The sequence below is a fragment of the Tachypleus tridentatus genome, chromosome 8 (assembly GCF_004210375.1).
Source record: "Tachypleus tridentatus isolate NWPU-2018 chromosome 8, ASM421037v1, whole genome shotgun sequence".
Lineage (NCBI taxonomy): Eukaryota > Metazoa > Arthropoda > Merostomata > Xiphosura > Limulidae > Tachypleus > Tachypleus tridentatus.
This window is the reverse complement of record NC_134832.1, coordinates 153,185,966-153,210,336: the sequence shown is the minus strand read 5'-3', so window position 1 is coordinate 153,210,336 and position 24,371 is coordinate 153,185,966. Positions and strand designations below refer to the sequence as shown.

Here is a 24,371-nt window from a genome sequence, read left to right as displayed (position 1 = left end):
AAATAATAATATTAGTATGGTAATTTTACTTGTAGTACAAGTTACCACAGCAACAATATCATAAGTTTTGGTAATACGTGTGGTAGAAGTGGGCCAGATGTGTAATACAAATTAAAATCTAACACACTGTAAACAGCATGTAAACAAAACTTTATAAGCATTTTACGTACACTGGTGAGTGTGAATAAACAAACTGCAGAGTAACAAGCAACCAAAGCACTTGAGAAAGTTGGCAGGCTAAAAACAAATATAAAAATCACAAATTTGTCAATCTGTCTAATGCTAGTGGAAAGGTATAGCTCTCTTTTACCTTCATCTTATGTAAATCTAAATGAACACGATTGAAAATACCCTACCTTGTTAAAAGTATTTTTCTTAGTTTTACTTATAACCTTGGTAACAACAAGAAATAACAACCATTTTTCAACATTAATGAGCTAAAGATACACCAGTAGTCATATTCTATAATTATGAGCACACACTGTGAGTTTACTAAGTAACACCCAGGTCTCATATCACATACAAGTTTATGATTGCTTCTGCACACATGCCATGCAACCAGCCTTTGGCTATATTAGGTAGATAAAAAAATGTGGACTACGTAAATTCACTAGATCTAGGTTCTACCTATGATCTAATTGTAATCTTTAAAAACAAAATTTTTGGTTCTATGTATATGACTCATGGGGTTTGTGTTAGACAAAGCAATTCTATCATAACAGTTGGCACCTAAAACTTTTTTTTTTTAATTTATTTACAAACCTCTTGAAGAGGCCTCATAAACATATATATTACATACAAAAAAGTACAAAGATCAAACAGTTACATACAATTGAATGCACCTAATACTATCTGTAGTTGCTCATATCAAAGGACATACAATAATGTAACGTTGTTAACAAGGACGAACAAGTTCACAATAAAATTGAAAGAAAGAACTGACATCGTTACGAATAACATACCTGGAATAATCAAAACTTATTTTCTTTCTTAACTGACCCTTATAAAATGACAACAGATTTATATGTATATTTTTTGCTAAACACATTTTCGTAACAGTCAATATATGACACCTAAAACATGAGTCTTCTGTGTGAGGTTGAATGCTACTGCTTTTAAAGGACAACAATTTAACTTGTACATAATCCTTAAAAATGTTTCAATGGTAGCAGGAACACAAGTCTAAAATTTATCTTTCTTTCTTCTAACTAAATCTTCAAGTTGTGTTTGACAAATGTTTCCCTAAAATATTAGAAGTATGCTTATTTATGAAATAAGTAGACACTGAGAAATGAGTGTTATATGTAACACTAAAACCAAATTCATCTACAAATGTTATTATTAAAAATTGAGATCTAGTTAAATTCTAAGTATTTTCTTTGTTAACTAATATTTTCAAATCACTTTTCCTTTTTCTGTATTCCTTTTTTTCTGTAAATCATTACAGAGAAGTAATGTTTATTTTTTTAGGGTGATTAACTATCTTCATTAACTGTTATTTAGATTATTCTTACTCAATGACCTGGATCTCATTTCAAAATATTGAAGAGTTTAACATTATTTCTCATTATGGTTTGCTGTGACAGATGACATAAAATTGTTTAAAAGTGAAATCAGTTTTTTAAAAGACAACATATAATTGTTTTCTGGCTACTTCTACAGTAAGAATCAAAACCAGTTACAGAAGAAAGCTAAATGATACTTTGGTTTATTTCTTACTTTCCCAAGAATTCCAAATGTCGCATGTTTAAGTAGATGTGGACAGAAGAAAGTTAAAGTAAGTGCATTTGTTGCATTGAATTCTATATCATAAGAGAAATGTAAACATAACATCTGTTTTTCTCTTGTTAACATGGCACAAAATCTCATAAACAATTGGTGATTTATCTTCAGTTCAAAACATCATTAGATGTAAAAATATTTGTACCTTTGAAAAACTACTTAGTAATCAACATTACAGTTGCAGCAGGTTAAGTTGCATGAGTGCAATAGCAGTAAATTTATGGACTAAAAATGCTAATATCCAGGGTTTGATTCCCTGCAAAGAACCCAGTAGATAGCCCAATGTGGCTTTGCTCTAGAGCAAACAAACTAGCAGATTAAAGTAGTAAGAAGTCATAAAGGTAGAAAAATACTTTCCAAACATTTCCTTCCACTAAAATGGATGAATAAAGGTAAAAAAATATATTTAACTAATAAAACAACAACATAATATTGTTATTGGTAATGTTTGATAAACCCCCCTGTGATGCTTCACTAGAAGAAACAGAAAACATAATATTGTTATTGGTATTGTTTGATTATATAATATTGTTATAATACAGATTACCAAGCAGGTGCTTGTAGAGTTTGTTAATCTGGCTTAAAATGAACATCTGAAATGGAATAGAGAACAATTGGCTGTTTGTCAAAGTTGGTCTGAATGTATGATCATACACCACCAAGAGAAGTTCTTCAGTGTATTGGTTAAGACCTACAATGCAGCCCAAAACAATGTGGGAAAGTATAACAACCAAACAGGTGTTTTGACTGGTTGATGAAAAAATAGATGTTTTATTGCAGCAACTGAGCATTGCTGCGGTAAATCCCTGAAGCCTAGTAATAACTGTCATCTGGCTAGTTTGTTTCATAGCTGATACTTCAATTCAGGATCACTGTAGATCCAAGTATAACAAAAGCTTTCTGGCACAAGCTGCATTTCAAGGAACATCCAAGTCCCCAAAAGTTAGAAGTGGCATGGGCTTCAGCAAGGCTGTGTTGTCGATGAAAAAGACTAGAGCAACAACAGTACAGACAAATCAGTTGCTCAACCAGCAGTTCTTGCCTTCAATACAGAAAACTTTTGTTTTGAAGGCTGGAGTCATGTTAAGATACCAAAGAACATACACCAACATAATTTCAAAAACACAATAGGCAAAGAGACCACAAAACACATTCCAAGATGAGAAAGTATAAAATTACCCATTAAATCACTTGAGATGATTATAAATTGGCCTGTGTTAGATTACATTCCAGTGTTCAAACACCATTACCAAGAGATGGCTCCCAAGAAGATAGAGGTTGTGGATTTCTAAAACTGGTAAGATTGGCTGTGGCAGTAAGATAATCCATTAAAATACAAGGAAGAGATTCAGTGTATTTAGAACAAGCTAGGGGACATCAAATGGAACCTGGTGAGGGTTGGAGAAATCCTTAAAGCATCCTCAGTCACAAATTAAAAGACAATTGGAATATCAGCTTAATTTTAAAGGTAAAATTAAATGCTGGGTAAAAAGAGGATAAATAGCAAACATAACACACTTTTTGATATGCTTTAGTGATATTGATAGTTGTGGTTTTTGGTATGCTTTAGTGATATTGATAGTTGTGGTTTTTAGTATGCTTTAGTGATATTGATAGTTTTGGTTTTTAGCATGCTTTAGTGATATTGATAGTTTTGGTTTTTAGCATGCTTTAGTGATATTGATAGTTTTGATTTTTGGCATGCTTTAGTGATATTGATAGTTGTGGTTTTTGGCATGCTTTAGTGATATTGATAGTTTTGGTTTTTGGTATGCTTTAGTGATATTGATAGTTTTGGTTTTTGGCATGCTTTAGTGATATTGATGTTTTTGGTATGCTTTAGTGATATTGATAGTTTTGGTTTTTGGCATGCTTTAGGGATATTGATAGTTTTGGTTTTTGGCATGCTTTAGTGATATTGATAGTTTTGGTTATGTACTTTCCATGTTGTAATGGCAGCAACAGACAACCCTGTTCTAATTGTGTTGTTTTTTTTTCTTTAACAGATATTTTTTCTGCCAATAGGATATTGCAGAAATATACATCAAGTGTCCTTTGCTGATTCATTATGACATTGTCTAAATTGCACAAGAAAAACATGTTCACTTTTTAAATTCAGGAACACTTCCTTAAAGCAGTTTTTTCAATAAAATTGTGATGTAAAAACTTTTTCAACAATATCATGCTTTAGTTCCATAAAGACAAACTGTGAGAGAGAAAGCTGTTATTTCATTAACATGTGTATGCACATTGTTTTCTATTAATTTATTTTTGTCCAGGCTCAGTATTTTACATTTAAAGAAACTTGGTTGAGTGATTTAGGATAGGAAACTTCTTATTTTCTTGATCAAATCTGTTGTTACTTGCAGGCTTGTTTTATTTGAAAACACCACATCATCAGGATGGAGAACAACATGTAATCAGATCCACTAGTCACATGCTCATGGCTTTTGAAACCAAGTATTGCATGGTCGAAAAAGAACTATTATCACCACCATTAATTTTGTAATCATATGTTCAAAATTTTAATTTAGTTTTTCACTAGGAGGAGCTGCTGACATGATGATGGCATTAGATTTATAAACTTCCTACAACTAGATCTATAATACATGGAATAATGAATGTTTGTGACCAATAGATAACTTCCACAGTGCATTCACCTGAAGGTTGCCAATACCAGATCTGTGATTGGAAATGACTCTGTTTTATGACTGGTAAATCCCAGACAGAATTGGAGATTTGCATCTTATCTGTTGATATTTGCCAGAATGAAGTTGGTATTCACTGGCCAGAGCACTTGATGGACACGTATACCAGTTCTCTTTCTGCTTCTTGTTCAGATGGTATATGATGTTCAAGGCAGAACTGTTTAAACTCAAATCATATTTTGGTCAGGTTGTTCCTGAGTCAATTGTGGTCTGCATTATAAAAGTGAGGGCGAAATTTCTATTTGATTAAAATATCTCAACAGATGGTGATTGGTGTTAATGACTAACTGCCTTATCTTCAGTTTGTCACTTCAAAGTTTGCAATGGTTAACACAGCTGGTACTGTGTAGCTTTATCTGAAACAAATTTTCCTTGCCAGAAATGGACACATTGCACTGTTTGATATTTGGAATTTAATAAGTCACAGTGTGACTAAACATATAATTACATGCAGCTTTAAAATACTTCTGTGAGTAAACAAGGTGACAGGTTTGATTAGGGGTAAGCTGCTCCAGATGTGACTTAGTTTTGTCCCATTGTTAGGACTAACATCTTTATACATGTCCTAAATTGATTGTTCCTTGTTAGGTTTAAATTTCATTATTTAATAACCTACACTTAATTCCATAAAGCAATTTTAGATTCTAAATTCTCAAAACCTAGAGATGAGCAAGCCATAGAGGCTTACCTCTTTAACTTCCAATCTTGCCAAATTTATAAACTTCAGATTGACATTAATTGTACCTTTGGTACACTGCTGGAATATAATATATTCTGTGGTATACAAGCACACCATATACTTATTACTCGTTAAAATGTAGAAGTTTTCAAAATGTTCATTTCTACATGTTTATATCATTTACTTATTACCCAAGTTTCTTCTATCCTAGTTATCTGTTGTTATGGGTCATTCACTTAATCTTTCACATGGTAGATACGAGGGCTGTTCAAAAAATACGTGGACTGACGTCATAAAACAAAATGTACTTTATTTAGAAGTTACAGGTCTGGGACCCCTTCAAAGTACTCTCCTCCCCGACGCACACACTTATCCCAATGGTGTTTTCACTTGTTGAAACAGTCCTGGTACGGTTCTTTTGTAATGTCCTCCAGCTCCTTCGTCGCATTTGCCTTAATCTTGGGAATCATCTCAAATCTTCTTCCTTTCAAGGGTCTTTTGAGTTTGGGAAACAAGAAAAAATCGCAAGGAGCAAGGTCAGGTGAGTAGGGGGGATGGGGAAGAACAGTGATTGAGTGTTTGGCCAAAAACTCATGAGTTCTGAGAGCTGAATTTCGCAGCAACACGGTGCATCCTCAATTTTTCGGTCAAAATATCGTAACAAGATCCAACTGATATCCCACACTCTTCAGCAAGCTCCCTGACAGTCAGACGTCGATTTGCCCGCACCAGGGTGTTGATTTTGTCGACGTGTGGATCGTCAGTTGACGTGGAAGGACGTCCAGGACGCTCATCATCCTCAATGGACTGTCGACCATCCTAAAAACGTTCATGCCACTTGAAACATGCCGTACGAATCATAGCAACATCACCATAAGCCATGTTAAGCATAGCAAAAGTTTCAGTTGCAGCTTTTCCAAGTTTAATACAAAATGTCACAGCAAGTCGTTGCTCCTTCAGGTCATTCATTCTGAAATCCGCCAAACGAGAAAATCGCACTTCACTTAAAACCGCGTAGCTAATACACAAATGAAGATATCTGCAATCAGGAAATGGCGTCATAATCAGCTGATCTGTGCGAACCTAGCGACACCAAGCGGATTCCCCTGGAACCAACTGGAGCCGCGCAATTCAAACAGTCCGCGTATTTCTGGAAATTGTACATATTTTCTGGAAGCAGACAGCAATACTTTACATTGGTAGATCCAGTACAACCTGCTGTCTTTTTCAAAGAGAACAACCAGGAATTAAGTTGGTAGCAAACATGCCCTAAAAAGAATAGCATTATTGTTTAATGCATATAATGTTATATTGTCTGTTTATATTATAGTACACAGTAAAACTTCCCAAATGGAAGAAATAAATATAAATACCATCATGTGTAGATTAGTTGTCTATGAATTGTATGAGTTTACACTCACAGACACACAGATATATATAAAAAACAAGTGGGTATTCTATGACACTTAAAGAATCCCACCTAAAAGAATTTGTTTCCCTTTTTATCAGCTATATTTCTGTGCACCAACAACATCAAATTTGGGGCAAGACCCAGTTCTATTTTATTACTCTTTAGGATTTCTAGAACCCTACCTTTATATTGAAATTATTTTACACAGTACTAGAATAAATTAATTTGTAAAACCTTAAGCATGTTTAAATACCTCAGTTGACAGGTTGTGACCTTTGTAATTATATATTAAATCAGTCAAGAGATGACAACTCTAAGCTAAAAGTTTGTACTTGCAGTAAATAATGAAATCATAACTATTATATATAAAGCATTAATCAGAATTATAGTCAGATTTTCATTTCACTATTAAAGTGGTTAATATATTAAGTCTAGAAGTGAAACTGAGTCAGGCTACTGTTGGCAAATTGTTTGTACCATCAACTTTATTTCAAACTGTTAGCACGTTGAGTAAGTATACCCCCCTTTGTTTTTAAAGAAGTCCATGTAAGTAGTGTATCACTGACACAATGCCCTAGCCCAGTTGTTCAATGTTTTGACAATATGTCAGATTTCAATAAGGGTGTTTGATTTATACTTGGTTACAATAAACCTTAAATCATTTATAATAAAAATTGAAACCACTCCATTTTCAGGAATTTAGCCAGAACTAAAAATATGCAGAAAACTTTACTAACAAAGCTACAACATCCATGTTATACAACTTTTACATACACATTATTATAATAAACTTTTAAATCCACTTAAGTGTACATTTCTATGAAGCCACTGGAAAAACAGTTTCTACAAGTTGATCTGCCAAGTGAAGTGAAACATGTAGGTCCTCACATTTGTTCTGCATTAACTCTGGAATACCATTTGTTCCATAGAAGGCTCCAGCTATGCTGCCTGCCATTGAAGCTATTGTATCTGTATCACCTCCCAAGGAGATGGAAAAATGCATAGTTCTAACAAATGGGTTTTCATACTGCAAGAGGAAATTATTTTATTAATAAAAGGCATCGTAAATTGTATTTGTCTTCTGAATGTACAATCATTTATATGTTATTCTACAGAATACTTTCATTTTGTGAATTTTCTACCACACACACTGACTAACAGCTAAGCTAGTTCAGGAAAAGATTATCTGCAGTAGTTCTAGATGTTTAGCTTGTCTGTCATCTATGGACTTTCAACATGGATGACACAATGTACCACTATGTAAAATGAGTAATGCAATGTCTTTATTGACTTGTGGTAAATGTGATCTCAAATATGTAGGACAAGCTACTAATCCTGTACATCAACATATTAAGAAGGGTGTTCTCTTTCAATTGAAATAAGCCATTTTAACATTGATATGATAATGTAAGATTATACAATTTATTAACAGAAAAGAATAATATTTTAACTTGACAGATAAATCTCTATTCTTACAGACTAAATCATTTTCAAAATTAAAATGCTAAAGGTTTGAGTAAAAATACTTGTATTAGACACCAGTTTCAGATAAATATTTGAGGATAAAGGTAAAAGTAGAAAAACTTGAAATAATTATTTGAATTAACAGATAATTAAAGTAAGAATCAAGTAGTGATTTTTTTTTTTTTGCACAAAGTTACTCGAGGGCTATCTGTGCTAGCCGTCCCTAATTTAGCAGTGTAAGACTAGATGGAAGGCAGCTAGTCATCACCACCCACTGACAACTCTTGGGCTACTCTTTTACCAACAAATAGTGGGATTGACACATCATAACGCCCCCACGGCTGAAAGGGCAAACATGTTTGGTGTGACCGGGATTTAAACCCGTGACCCTCGGATTACGAGTCGAACGCCTTAACATACTTGGCCAGGCCGGGCCCGTAGTAGTGAAAAATAGTCTTTAATAAAGAAAAATCTTAGACATAAATAATATATGATTTAGTTCTACTTTTCCTAATCCATAAAAGTGTTCAAGGAAACATTTTCTCCATTAAATCAGTTCAGCCTATAGTTAATTGTAAGTATAATAAACCTACCATTAAATCAGTTCAGCCTATAGTTAATTGTAAGTATAATAAACCTATATGACTTTTACTTTAAAGAAAACTGAATAATTTAATCAAACAGAAGTTGATAAATTGCCTTGTAACTGTAAAAATAATGAATTTGAGGGATTTTCACAGTCACATAATTACAGATAATTTTGAGGTTGACAAGGAATTACAATTAATATTAGAGTATGGCACCAAATTCAGAATTAAAAAAAGACTAAATATGAAATCCAAAAATATTAATAACTATATTATCTAAATATGCAAAACATTTTACTATTTTCATGTGTTTTTAACAAAAATTACATTTCATCAATTGCATAAAAATCAGGTAAAATTTAAATCTCAAAAAAAAAATATTGGGTTTATATGAAAAACTTTAATTAGAGAAATTAATATTACAAGTGAATTTAGCAAAAGTACTTTAACAATTAATAATATGAAGAAAGCCATTAAAAAATACAATACACAGACTTTCTTCTAATATTGCATAAATTCCATTAAGTTTATATTTACAACTAAAACAATATTCTGGATGTTGTTTTTGAAAAAATTAAAATATTATTTTAAATAAGCCAGATAGTTATTTTTGAATTATTGAAAACATTATTCCAGTTTTGGAATGTTTAAATGACTTAAGTGCTTCAGGTATAGCCACCTCTTGTTTCTGCACTATGTACTAAAATAGATCTGAAAGATTTAATCAGTCTTCAATGACCTCTTTGATAATTTTGTAAGTACACAAATAAACATTCCAAGCCTCAAATTTACTAAAGGTTAGTGTAAAAATATATTTCATTTCTGTGTTTAAAACAGGTATATTACTTTCAATGAGCGTATATATAAATAAACAGTGGGTATTCCAAAGGGAGTAAACTTCAACTCAAATATGGCCAATTTATATTCCTTTTATGAAAAGTCATTTCTGAAACAAGTTTGAAACACTAACTTGTATGTAATTTGTGTTAAACTAATTGTTCAATTGCCATAAATAACTTTACACCAAACTTAATACAACCAAAAGAACTTGCAACAGAAAACAATAACATTGGTGTTCATGTGAACTATTTGTACTTGGATTAAGTCTGTTAAAACCAAAGTTTACTATTTTGATAACAGAAGATAATTTAATTTTCCCATTCTTGGTCTATCCACCCTAATAGTGTTAAAATACATCAATATGTCTCAACTAAAGATTTTTACTGGCTTGTAATAATTTTTTATAATGCTTTTATGGATAATGTTACATTAATCATACATAAAATAAATACTGGTAATTAAGAAAAACTTTTACACTGACATATATGACAATATCTTAAAAAACAAACTTTTGATACAGAAATGACTTTTTTTTTTTAATCACTAGAAGTTGTTAGTCACTTTTAAATATCCAAAATTAAAATTTATAATTTTATTCAGTATACTAAAACAGATGGACTATCTTCAAGAAACTGGACATGTCTCAGCTTTCCCTTGTTGCACTTGAATAAAGTTTAAAAAGAAATGGCATATTGAGAGTAAGAAATATTAAGGTAGGGCTTGTACTTCTATTTAAGATATTTTACTGTTTTATTTCTTTTGAAAGCATGGAAGCTGGGAGTTATATATAGAAGACATGTCAGCATAGTTTTTTACTTGAGAAGCTACAAGTTCTTTTAAGGTAACCACCTCCTCATGACTGGCTGCAGACAATGGAAAGCAGTGGGAGTTGAGACGTGAGCATAAGAACTCAACTCCATATCTTTAATTAATATTTCACAATTACTAGCAAGTTTAACATCAGTGTCTGGCAGATAGAATATCTCCAACTCTTTAGGGAGCTATTACCACATGCATTATTCATTATGACTTCAAGGCAGTGGTTCCCAACCTTTTTTATGCCCTGCACCCCCAAAAAATTTTAATATGTTCTTGCACCCCTTGCAGTAATCATTTAATTGAGAATAAAGATGAAGGTGGCGAAAACAAACGTTATCTTGCACCTCCTGGAACGCTATCTCACACCCCTGGTTGAGAAACACTACTTTAAGATGACAACTGGAATTAACAATGGATTGTGTTAAAAAGTTCTTAATGCTTATATTATATAAAATTGTAAAAAAATATTTCATATTTCCTTCAAATGTATCTGACAATAATCACAATACAATGTATGTATAACTTGTAATCTTTCATGTAACAGAAAACTGGCAGATATTGAAGTTGTAATAACCTATGTATTACACTGACAGGAGTACTTGATTAATTGACACAACTGTAGATGGTTACCCAGGTTCTAAAATAATACATCTCTGCACCTCTGTGATACAAAAATGTTGAAATAATCTAGATACAAGCACAAAAAATAACAGTTGAATGATATCAATCAATCTTCTGAAACCTTAATAAAGACTACCAAACAAATATTACCATTTTTCATGTTTTGTTACAGTTAAATAGATATATAACATTAACAAAAATATTGTCCAGTTTTGGCTTTATGTGAAAGGTCCTCTCTTGGTTTTAGTACCACTTTTTGTATTCACAAGAGTAAAATGAGATGAAGAACATTCTTATTTCATTCAAGGTACTACTGTGTTTACACCTGATATACTATTTGTAACCAAGTAAAACAGTTCAGTAATTAGTATGTATGATCCTACTTTGAAGTTCAAAGTGTATTATGGATTAATACACAGTTACTATTTTTAACATAATGAAAAATGAAGTAGAACATTTTGGATAACATACAGTCCAGTAATCAATTATAGAACATTTTGGATAATATACAGTCCAGTAATCAATTATGGAACATTTTGGATAATATACAGTCCGGTAATCAATTATGGAACATTTTGGATAACATACAGTCCAGTAATCAATTATGGAACATTTTGGATAATATACAGTCCAGTAATCAATTATGGAACATTTTGGATAATATACAGTCCAGTAATCAATTATGGAACATTTTGGATAATATACAGTCCAGTAATCAATTATGGAACATTTTGGATAATATACAGTCCAGTAATCAATTATGAAACATTTTGGATAATATACAGTCCAGTAATCAATTATGGAACATTTTGGATAATATACAGTCCAGTAATCAATTATGGAACATTTTGGATAATATACAGTCCAGTAATCAATTATGGAACATTTTGGATAATATACAGTCCAGTAATCAATTATGAAACATTTTGGATAATATACAGTCCAGTAATCAATTATGGAACATTTTGGATAATATACAGTCCAGTAATCAATTATGGAACATTTTGGATAATAAACAGTCCAGTAATCAATTATAGAACATTTTGGATAATATACAGTCCAGTAATCAATTATAGAACATTTTGGATAATATACAGTCCAGTAATCAATTATAGAACATTTTGGATAATATACAGTTTAGTAACCAATTATAGAACCATTCATCTTTGAAACTTCATTTTGATCTCAATTTTTTTTCTGGATACTTAGAATGACTGTAATGTATATTAATTTTAACACAGTAATGACACAGATCACTAACTATTTTAAAGCTAAGCCTCTTACCTCACTTGATTCTGAGGTTTCTAAGTTCTTTAGAAATACATACACAGCTGTTGGCACAGACTTTAAAGCTGATATGTTATTTCCTATATAAAATATAATATATTACTAATCTGCAACAGTACTCAGGTTGAAATTATAATGTATGATAAGCATTCTAGGTTATTTAGTATACTTCTGGTAGTTTTTTAGGTTATTCTTCAGTACAGTTAAATCATCAGTAAATAAACATATATATTTTTTAAGTAGGTGGAGTATATAAAAAGTTTTCACAACAGTTGACCATGATTTCCAAATGTACTACAAGCACATAACCTCCAACAAGTACTCCACTGAAGCTACTAAAACTGACCATCTATTAACTACTTAAGTATGATAATTCTGACAGTATTTACAAAATAATTCTCAAGTATCTGTCAAGATTAACCATGTATTTACTCTTTGTATACAGTATGTTTGATAGAAGTTTTCATTAATTAGAAGATACTCACCTCCATTCACATAAAGCTACTTGAAGTCACACTAACCAACCTGAGACACTGGCATGTTACCAGCCTTATGAAACCTCACACCTAACATCAAGCAAGTCATGTAAAATTGCTTTGTTGCATGATGATGCATTATGCAGCAAAATTCTCCAGCAATAAGAGTGCAACACACTTCCTTGTGAAAGTGCACCCTCTGTATTCTCACACAAAATACTCATGAGGTCACAAGACAAAATACAATGAGAGTATGGGAAGGATGCATGCTAACATGTACAGAGTGATAACACTATGTAACAAAAGTTGTGTTTCTGGACAGTATGTTATTTCTTAATTGGTTATGTTGTAAAAATACAGAAAATGGCCATTATTCCCTTCAAACTTTGTTTTTGTGACCTGGATAATGAAATTTAGAAATTAACCTATTTTCTTTGTAAAAACAGGCAAATTTGCACATTTTCATTTACATAAGGTCTGAATAAAACAACATATGAATCAAGATTTACATGTATTTATATTAAAGTTTCACTAAAATAAACAAAAATGTTAAGAAGTGAGTAGTTTTTCGAGATTTGCAACTAATTTAAATCACTTTCACGTAACAGCCCCCAAATATAGTCTCCCATCATGTTTTCATTATACGCTCTTTGGTAGCAGCATTCAAAGTCCAGTATATCTTGGTCGAAGCGTACGCCTTGCTCCTCTGTGTATGCTCCCATGTTCTCCTTGAATTGATAAAGATGATCGTCAAGGATATGGACTTTCAGTACATCCTGCAGCCCATTTTCCTGTAGTTCCTCACCAGAGCCTTAACCAGTTCCACATAATTTTCAGCCTTGTGATTGCCCAAGAAACCCCAAATCACTGTAACAAAGCTGCTCCAAGCTTTTTTTCCTTCCTACTGAACTTCTTGGGGAATTCTGTGCACTCCAGGATCTTCTTTATTTGTGGTCCAACAAAGACACCAGCTTTGTCCTTTACCTCACACAGCTTAGAGAAGAAGTCTTGAATGTATTTGAAGGCTGCAGACTCCTTATCAAGAGCTGTGACAAATTGTTTCATAAGACCCAATTTTATGTGCAATGGTGGGAACAACACCTTCTGGAGGTCCACTAGTGGCTCACACTTGACATTGTGCCTCCCCACAGAGAACCCTGTCCGTTGTGGCCAGTGCTTCCTGTTGTAGTGTGCTGCAGTGCCCCTGCTGTCCCAAAGGCAAAGATAACAAGAAAACTTGGTAAAGCCTCCTTGGAGACCCATCAGGAATGTCACCATTTTGAAGTGTCTGATAACCTCCCAACCATACTCATCATACTTCAATGCTTCTAGCAAGGTCTTGATGCTGTTGTATTCCTCTTTAAGGTGCACCGAATAAGCCAGGGGAAGAGACGGATACTTATTTCCGTTATGGAGCAGCACAGCTTTGAGGCTTCTACAATATTCTAGAAAGTTCTTGAAAATTCTTGCAAGTTTGAGAAATTTCTCTATCAGCTACTCAGCACTGAATTTACCTGGAATGTTATAGAAAATGGGTAAATTTGTAAGTTTCATTGCCCAGGTCACAAAAGCAAAGTTTGAAGAGAAAAATAGGTCTTTTCCATTTACTTTAGGCATAAGCAATTGGAAAATAACACTTTCTGTCCAGGAACAAGAAAAAGTAAAAAATTTTGTTTCACAGTGTTATCTGTTGGAAATACAACTAGAATTAAAAAAAATATTAACTTCCAATAAGATCACTCACCTCCATATGCAGAAAGTCATTAACCCCCATGATTTCAATATGGAGGGACTGGTGCAGATGCTACCTAGATGAGCTCATTCAGAGAGGAAACCCATGGTGTGTGATATCTTATGGCAGATGCTCCATAGCAGCAAACAAATGGGAAATGTATCTCAGAATAGCTGGTATTGGTATTAACACTTTTATTGATAAGCAAAGAACAACATTTCAACCTTCCTAGATCATCTTCAGGTTAACAAAGAGAGTTTCCAACTGACCACTGCCAGACACGTCTTAGGGAAGAGAGTATAAATGGGTACAGGAATGTAGGGAGCACTGCAGTTAGAAGTTAGGTTATTAATTGATATAAGTATAAAGTTGTTACTTTATATTTGTTTAATTTTGCTTTTAGTTGTTGTATAAGTAGGACTTCTTTGATTTTGCATTTATTTATATTTGTTTCCTCACTTAGTATCTAGGCATTTTCTATGGTTATGTTGCATTTATTTCAGTTGCTGTGTTAAAAAGTTCTGAAGGTGTTCTTTAAATCTCATTTCCTTTTTTCTACTTGTTTCTCCAAAATAGAAATCATAGCAGTTGTTACATTGTATTTTATGAATTATGTTGGTGTTTGTCAGTGTAGTTTTTACATAGTATGGACTTCAATTTTGTACCTGGTTTTTGAATAAATTTGGTGTTTACTGGAAGGTTGTGTTTTAAGTTTTTTCCAAATATTGGTTATATTTTCGCTGATGGTGAGAACATATGGTATGCAGCAGTGTAAGGTTTTGTAGATTGTTGTATCTTGGTATTTATTGTTGTTGGTCTAGTTGTGTGCATATAATTTTTTCCACGGTTTTTTGAGGAAATCTGTTGGTGTTGATGAAGTGTTTGATTCATTGTTAATTTTATCGGATGAGCATAGTTTTGTGGGTGTGTTTATTTGATTTCTTAATATGTTTAGTTTTTGTTTTGAATTATATGCCAAATCCCAGGGAATTTTTAATTCAGTATGGGTGATTTTTCTGTGGATTTCTGTTTTGAATTGTGTATCAGTTCTAGTGATCTTGAGGTTAAGAAATGCTATTTGGTTAGTTTTTACCTGTTCACAGATGAACTTAATGTTGGGGTGTATCGAGTTAACGGAATTGAAAAAAAACTAAGTGTGTGTTCTGTAGATATGAATCCAGCAATTGTATCGTCAACATACCTGTATCAGTATAGTGGTGGGTGTAAGGCTGAATTAATCGCTTAAGATTCAATCTGTGTCATAAAAATGTTGGCTAGGACTGGTAAAACAATACTTCATCAACAAATTTTCTAAAAAGCCTTGGAAAAAAATTATATGCACATACACCTAGACCAACAACAAACGAAGAACAATAAATCCAAAGATACAACAAACTGTGAAACCTTATACCGCTGCATACCTTACATTCCCGACATCAGTGAAAAATAACTAACATTTGGAAAAAAACTTAACAAAACACAACATTCCAATAAACATCAAATTTATTCATAAACAAGGTACAAAACTAAAATCCATGCAATGTAAAATCTACACTGACAAACTCAACACTAATATAATTCATAAATTACAATGCAACAACTGCTACAATTTCTATATTGGAGAAACAAGTAGAGAAATGGAAATCAGATTCAAAGAACACAAAAAACACCTTCACACCTTTTTAACACAGCAACTCAAGTATACGCAACATAATCATAGAAAACACCTAGATACTAAGTGAGGAAACAAATATAAACAAATGCAAAATCAAAGAAGTCCTACTTATACAGCAACTAAAGCCAAAATTAAACCAATATAAAAGAACACCGTTATACCTATATTAATTAATAACCTAACATCCAACTGCAACACCCTCTACAATCCTGTACCTGTTTATACTCTCGTCTCTAAGACGTGTCCAGCAATGGTAAATTGCATACTCTCCTTTTTAACCTGAAGATGACCTTGGCAGGTCAAAATGTTGTTCTCTGCTAATCAATAAAAGTTAATACCCATACCAGCTGTTCTGAGATACATTTTTATTTCAAGTGGGTTTCTTGTCATCAAGAAACCAATGGAAAATCTCATCTCATAATCTCTGCCTATGAGTAGGATTAAAAGAGGTGTAACACCTCCATGTTGTAAACAAGGATGGGTGGAAGAGGTATGTGACTGTCCAAATACTCACATATAAAGTGTCAGAAGGCCAATATGAGTAGCAGAGTTGGGGTCATTCAGATTGTACTGTGGATGTTTAACTCCTCAACCATCAATCTCGACAGACCAACACTAGCTGTGGGAGAATGGCACTTGTGATACATATGCATGCACAGCTCCTCTATTGTTGGAAACTTGTGGTTCTTTGTAAGCTGTGGAATAACACATGTAGACATACTATTTTATTAATGTAATTATTGTGGATACTTATATAACCACAACTCAACCATCAGATACTATGGGCCCCTTGCCTGCTGTAAGAGTAGGGATGCAAGTGATACATTGCACTTGAATATGAAATATCATCATCTACTTTGCCATCAGATACAGTAGATTCAGGCCACTATGGGAGTAGGAAGTCTGAGAGATTTGTAAGTGTGATATAGTGATCTCTCCACATTACACTTAGACATTCTGATGTACCTACATGAAATCAGGCAACCCACACTACACTCAGAAAACAACCCTATTCTGATGTACCTATATGAAATCAGGCAACCCACACCACACTCAGAAAACAACCCTATTCTGATGTACCTATATGAAATCAGGCAACCCACACCACACTCAGAAAACAACCCTATTCTGATGTACCTATATGAAATCAGGCAACCCACACCACATTCAGAAAACAACCCTGCCCCACCACTCACTGCAGAGGGACCCTTGTTCCATCCCCAGTATTTACGTCCCAATCGGTGAGGATTTTCCACAGTCCACCATTACAGTGATTGAAAGCAGCCAAGTAACAAGGGTCTCCTGTGTTCCGCTCAAAGAGGGAGGGGGAACTCGCATGGGGGAAACCTAAAGAATGTGTCCAGATAATTATCAGGTACCTGCTGGGTACAATGGGCAACTGTAAAACCCCATTTTTAAAAGCCAGCAAGTAGTGGGCAGATGTAAAACTCCAGTTCTGGCTTTTTCCAGGATGGTCCATGTAACAGATATGGTCTATACTGAACAAGTGAAGGTATTACAGTATTACCACCAGCAGAACTCCAGTGGTTTGTGGGAACATCCCCTCTTACATTAGCCACTGATTGCACCAGGGCACGTGATCTGAGCATTTTCCATTATCCTAGCCATATGAAGAATTTATGGTAAGTATACCCTGTGAGGCACCACTTGCAATCCAGTGGGAACCAAAAATAGAAGGATGGTGAAGTAAATGAAAACACATGCCCATAACAGGTGCAGTGTGAATTGAAGAATGGCCATTGGTGAAAACCTTTAAATTACTGGAAAACAAACAACCAGATGGTTGAGGTATTTTAATGTGAGACAAATAACAGTGTGGTAGTCAGACATACCAGCCTGGAGAAAAGGGGAAAAGGTGGAATGTAGATTCAAGAAAGCATACAAACATCCACCATCAGAGGGCATATACAAGATGTATGAGTTGGCAGATAGGGTAAGGAAAGAGGTCCCAGGTAGAGGAGGTGTCTCAATTATGAAAGGATAATGAAAAGAACCATAAGGAGGAATTGTTTGACAATACACTGAGTGGCCCAGAAGGGACAAAGGAGAAGGTAAGAGTAGTGATCAGAGAACAAGAAGTAACAGGAGCATAAACATGTACAACAGCTGTCAATGGAAAAGAAGAATAGAGCTGATGTTTCCAGGTAGAGTAGAAACATTAGCTAGTAATTCAACAAGGATCCAGGTAAGAACAATGAGAACCACAATAATAATCCAAACAGGAAGAAGTAGGGAGGGGCAGAGGATAAGGAAGGAAGGAATGAGGACAGGAAAAAAAACTGTTACAGCAAGAAAGTTGGAAAAAAATGTTAGCCAAAAATTCAAGATAAAAAGGACAAAAAAATCACAGAATTATACTGTGAAATAGAAAGGATAAATGACAATATAATGAAATTAGAGGGAAATGGTGACAAAGGTGATAAGTACATCCAACACAATAATACAAAGAAGAAAATGGATGACAGGAGTGGTACAAAGGAATAACTACATGATCATGGAGGTGGGCTGGACAACCTCACACACAATGATAAAAAAATGTCATAGTCAAGGAAAGAACAGTGTGTGAGGGTGGATCAGATACAAAAAAGGAAAGACAGAGCTGAGACTTGAGGATTTGAAGTAATTAAAAAACGTTTGGGAAGACTGTGGTGCTACCAATGGACCTCTTAAGGGGTGACCTGAAGGAGGAGATGAAAGGAAGGATATGAACAGTAAATACAATAGGACAGATCACATTAGGGGCAAAGACAGTCATTAGTGTAGATGAAGTACTGGAAACAAAATAGAAAAAAATTGGAAGTTAGTAAAGAAGGGGTAGCAAGACAACAAAACAAGGAACTATAAGTAAGCAGAATAAAGGAAGGTGAGTAAGTGAGGAACAAATCCATGGGCAGGACACAGTCCTGTAGAGAAGACAGCTCATAACACAACATGTTATGAACACGTTTGAAAGGGCATAGACTCAGAACCAAAGTTGAACATTATCATCAAGACATAAATAAAGTAAGAAAAGAAAACTAAACATTAGCTACAAAAGAGTATCTGTTAAAGATTAAGTAGTCTCATGTAAACATTGATTAGGGTTGAGTTATATGAAGCAAAGCAATATGTCTAAACCCTATCTGCTAAATGTACATGAAGTAGTTATTAACCAGAGCTAATCACCATAGACAATAGAGGTACGTTAAGGATCAATGAATGAAGATGAAACCTTATCCACTAAGTGTAAATATTTTAAGCAGTAATGAATTCTAACAAAATAGTATTGTCTCTGTGTAGGAACAAACATCCACATGACAGTAGCAAGGTGAACAGCAATGTGGGTGTTCAACTCTCGTCCAGAACAAAGTGGCAATGAGAATGAATCAACCAGACCTCAATAGAAGGAGGGTACACTTAGACCACTCTCATACAAAGACTTATGTGGCTGATCCAGCTTCAACCAACAGGAGTAGCTCCTCTGGGTACCAAAATCATGCAATAGTAAAAAGGAGAGTATATAGCAGGACAGGTGAACTGCATTTTGGTAGAAATCATCCAGTGCACAATCAGGTGGCATCCAAAACAATACATCAGGTCCATCATAGGAGGAGTGTCTATACACCATCTGCACTGGTAAAACAGCACTGTCCTACTCTAAACTGTGTGAAATTGAGCACACTTAAGAGGAAGCCTCACAACCCCAGTGACTAGAACCTGGTAGGGGGTAAGGACTCCTATTCACTAGAAGAAAGGGAAGAGCAGTAAGTTGGAGAGTCCAGAGGAATGCAACACCAGAGACAGTGCAACAGGAAATTGCAAAACCCTATTTTGAAAAGCAGACCATTTCTGATTCAGTCAAAGGAGTGGCAGAGATTGCCAGCAATCACCTTCTGCTCTACTCATGCAAGACCATGAGTGTATGGTCCTAGGCAAACATAATTATGATGCAAAACACTATGACGAGAAACCTACAAGTGATCTTATGGAACACCCCATCTCAATGGTGGGTGTTATTGACTTGTTGTACTCAGTGTGGGTCTAAGTGTGGGTGTATGCCTAATCAGGAAAAGCTTGCCACCAAGCATATCCACATATGTAAGGCCCCTGTCAAGAAGAAAAGTAGAAAAAAATTCCTATCCACTCACAGAGAAACTGTGGAACTCAACCTGGTGACAGAAGGTAAAGAGTAAATGGCCAGATGATGAAAATAATGTGAAATACGTGTATGGAGAGTAATCCACATGCCAACTTGAACTGTATCCTCTAATAGATGATAGAATCAGGCAGCAAGGAACATGGTGAAGTTATAGACTTGAAATATATGAAAATTATTGGGAGAAAAGGAAGAGTAAGCCAAACAAATAAGCTGATGAATCCAAACCTTAATGGAAACAGGAGGAATATTATGGAAAAGGAATGGTTTAAAATAAATAAACAAATGAGAAAAATGAAAGGGAGAAGTGCAAGCCACATAACATCACACAGCCCAAACAGAAGATAACAGATGATCCACCAGAATGATGACAAAGGTGAAAAATCAAAGGGAGTGACAACAAAATTGTCCTTATGTACAGCTGATGTTTGGGGTAGAAACGATATACCCAGATTGATGATGATATAGGTCCTATAATATAATGTGCAAGAGGTACCAAGAGAAAACAAATCTGAACGTCATCATTCATTTGTCAAAAGGAGGAGGAAAAAGGTCTCCAGAAAGAGATGTTATAAGAAACAGGATGATGTGCTCAAAGGAAGGAAGAATTAGGGCATTGAGAACAATACTGAGGTTACCATCAGGGAAAACAGTAGGATGTGGGGGATGGTAACAGCAGGATGAGAACTGGAGAAAGGAAGACATGGTGAAATCTTGTGAAATGGATAGTGGTTGATAAGGCCATGCAAAAAACAAGCAAAGTGGCTACCAAAAGCCCCTTGTCGAAAAGCCTAGTAAGGAAGAATGTCATGTGCAAAAGAGAAGAACAGGATGGAGAAAAACCATGATGAAAAGACTTGCACTGCTAAACTGACATAGAGAAAGGGTGAATAGAATAGGAAATAATTGAAGAAACATGCAAGGAATGTCCAGCCAATCTGGCAAGGAACCAGACAAAAGCCATGTGTGAAGATGGAGTGTTGGAATTAAAGGATGTATCATACTTGGTTAAGGTTGTCTGATGAGGATGGGTGAGAGGGGAAGAGAAGATGTCAATAGAAGCAAGTGGAAAAGTTAAAACTATGGCTGCAATGGACACAGTGGTGTCATCAAGAGGACACAAGGAAGAAGACAGATGCGAGAGATAAGTATCTTCAATTCTGACCAAAGGCATCAATAGCTACAAATCAACTTGTGTAATTGGAGATCAAAACCCACAAAGCTTGGAATTCAAGCGTGTGGAAATAGTATCCAGTTTGGGAACACAGCTAGACAAACACCTATGGGTTTAAGGACCACTCTGTGGGGAAAATCTTTTAAGGGGTAAATCAATAATCTACAACCAGATTCAGAAAATCCAGTATATGACACACCAACAAACAAGTGTAATGGCTACTGGCCCATAATAGGAGGTCCAAAATGTGGAAACAAAGAAACATAGACTAATTGTCTTCTTACCAAATGATGTATGAGAACTGCTGTCAGAATGGATCACAACCTACCTGTTCCAAAAGGAAAAAAGTGAACCAATAATGAGCAGCTCCAAGAGACTGATATACAGAAATGATTTGTTAATAGACTAATGGCTCAAAGTCTCTTGCATCCGAACCCAAAACAGAGGTAATCATAAAGAAGTGCACCTCTGATATGAAGAGGAAAAACAGGAATATCTACTGTGATTTTTGTCTCTGCTCAACCACCAGACAGAGTCTGCATAAATAGAAGGAGGAAGATGGATAGGGATCACTAATGATGTCTCACTGATCTTGTAAAGCCCACTGAAGATGTCAATTGTAGGCTTAACCAAGGGGGAACAAGGACCTTCAAAGAAGCTCATGTCCCCAAGAGAGATAGAACTTCTTGTACAGTTGGAAAAGGAGAGGAAGAAACACTCCAAACCAGAAGTTCCATAGATCTCAGGTGAAGGGTGGGCCTGGCTGAAACAACATATTAAGTGGGGAAGAGAAAAGACTTAACCACTTTGACCAGCCAACATATCCATAAAACCTCTTGAAAAGAAATTGAGAATGAAGGAAAAAGGTAGCATGCAAAGCTGTCAATTAAAGAAATGATGGTTTACACAGGAAATGCACATAGCAGGTACTGGTTAAGTATAAGAAGAAATAGGACAAAACACAGGAACAGGTTCAGGAGAGCACTGAGACAAATATGAAGCCAATGAGAAAGGAAGGTATGCAAATGTGCAGACTGTACTCTAGTCTTCAATGGGTCATGAAGCAATGTACAAGATGCATAAACAGATGGGAGTAAACGCACGTGGGACAAATAATCATCACAACACAAGTGATTTCAACAACAGAGGAGCCACATTTGTAAAGAAATGGTAAAAGAGATTAAACATACAAACATGAAAAAAGCAGGGCACAATTTTCCACTGAAAACCCTTAAGTAGAACAATGAAGAGTCTCAGGCAGGAAGTGAAATGAGGTGGGAGGATAACAGCAGGTAGATATGGGAAAATTGAGACTGGAAAAAATTACAGAAGGATTGGGATCTAAAGAGGCAAAACAGCATCAAACTGCTGGAAGTCCATAAAAGGAAATGCAGACCCATAGTAAGCCATAGTATGGCCTTCCACATTGAGAGGGGTTCAAACCATACTTACCCCTGAAAGTATCTGATCTGCAAACTTAGTGGCATAAACTTCAATATCTAACAGAGGAGATGGAATAATATATTAGCCTGAAGATGTCTCACTTAAAAGAGAAAGGGGAGCCAAAGGAAGTGGGAGATAAAGACTAACAGACTTGGTTTATCAACTCCAGAAAAGCTTCACTGAAGCTCACATGACTGTGTATGAAATGGAATTAGGCTGTTGAAATATTTGTCCTTTTGTTCAAGAACCCCCAAATAAGGAATGATAGATAACTCACTGGCCCACATTAAGGTAGTTAGCTCCCAGTGTACAAAGGCCATAACATTATCCACTAACAACTGTGGACCCAAAGTCATTGTAGTCAAAGTAATAGACTGTAGTGAGAACAGGAGCAGTGATAGTTATAGTGGCAATGAATTCTAAGTTTCACATAAAAGTAGAAAAGTCCAAACAGAAAGATCCAACAAATCATGTACTAGAATAAAAGACATGAATGCTAAAATGCACTAACTGAAGTCAAGAACACAAGAGTAGCAAACATAAAGAAAAACTAAATTTTCATTAAAAAACAAGAAACTAATTACAAATTCCTTTACATAAAGTGCGAAAAAAATACATTTTAATACCACAAGTGCCAATCAAGAAGTGAAATTGGGATAGATGCAAAGAAGGAGTCAGCTATGTTTGAAGTTGTGTTTCACTCCTATTGGTGGAGGATTGCCATATGCTTATTTACATGCTACCATGCAGCTGCTTTACATTAAAATATGTGAGGGTAAATTGGAAAATCAAAGCTAGTGGTGAGCAAAAACATGTACATACAGAGGGCATTACAAGTCAGAAAAAGCTATTCTGTGTGAGGAAGTAAGATATTGTATCAAAATTTAGCTTTTTAAATAAATTCTGAATATTGGCCTCTGTTATAAAACATTTATTACAAAAGCTAGGAATAAATCAGAAACATGAAGAAAAAATCTAAAGTACAACCTTTTTCTTTAATATGGTGAAACTTTAAATGAAATCATATTTGTGAACATGTTACCTAGGAGTACCGCAACCTCCTCTGGCGTCATGTCTTTGTCTTCTGGACGAAGGATGTGTTTAATGACGTTCAAACTTTTGCAGTATGGCTTTTCATCTCTGTCAAAAACATGAGTTATATTTTACACTGAATCACAGAAAATCAACTTTTAATTTAAAAAATTCTTTTCAGATATAAAAAACAACAACATACTTTTTGTAAACAGATGATAAAGGATTAACAGCTTTCATACTAAATCTGTTGTTTAATAATTCAACTATATATTTACAAAGTCATCATGAATTTAGCTCATCTATTCTACTAGTCATTACTCATAAACCTTTCACAGGAGAGTTGTTTGATGGATGAGGTACTGGTATAGGCAAGTCCAAAAGAAATCAGATGCAGATAAGAAAACTTTCATACGGTATAAACTGGACATGGAATTTGTTAATATTCATTTCAAAATTTAGAAATGGCTCCTAAAAAGTTGTTT

At 34.6% G+C, this 24,371-nt stretch overlaps 2 protein-coding genes across 8 annotated transcripts in view; one reads left to right on the top strand and one right to left on the bottom strand.

Moving 5' to 3' along the window:
• LOC143223769 (uncharacterized) overlaps positions 1–6,553 on the top strand; it is a 51,316-nt gene extending 44,763 nt beyond the window's left edge. The window contains exons 13-14 of one of the 6 annotated variants that reach the window (XR_013013071.1): positions 1,729–1,777; positions 3,789–6,553. The gene's annotated coding sequence lies outside the window, so the exon portion shown is untranslated. Of the gene's footprint in view, positions 1–1,662 lie in introns of all 6 variants that reach the window. The other 5 variants (XR_013013070.1, XM_076452177.1, XM_076452176.1 and 2 more) reach the window with 5 other exon arrangements.
• Positions 6,554–7,268: 715 nt separating this feature from the next.
• LOC143223771 (ADP-ribosylhydrolase ARH3-like) overlaps positions 7,269–24,371 on the bottom strand; it is a 34,245-nt gene continuing 17,142 nt past the window's right edge. For both annotated transcript variants that reach the window (XM_076452178.1, XM_076452179.1), the window contains exons 5-7: positions 23,897–23,994; positions 12,196–12,278; positions 7,269–7,607 (exon numbers count right to left, since the gene is read on the bottom strand). In XM_076452178.1, the coding sequence (XP_076308293.1) occupies positions 7,398–7,607; positions 12,196–12,278; positions 23,897–23,994 (391 nt within the window). In that variant the 3' untranslated portion in view covers positions 7,269–7,397. The remainder of the gene's footprint in view (positions 7,608–12,195; positions 12,279–23,896; positions 23,995–24,371) is intronic.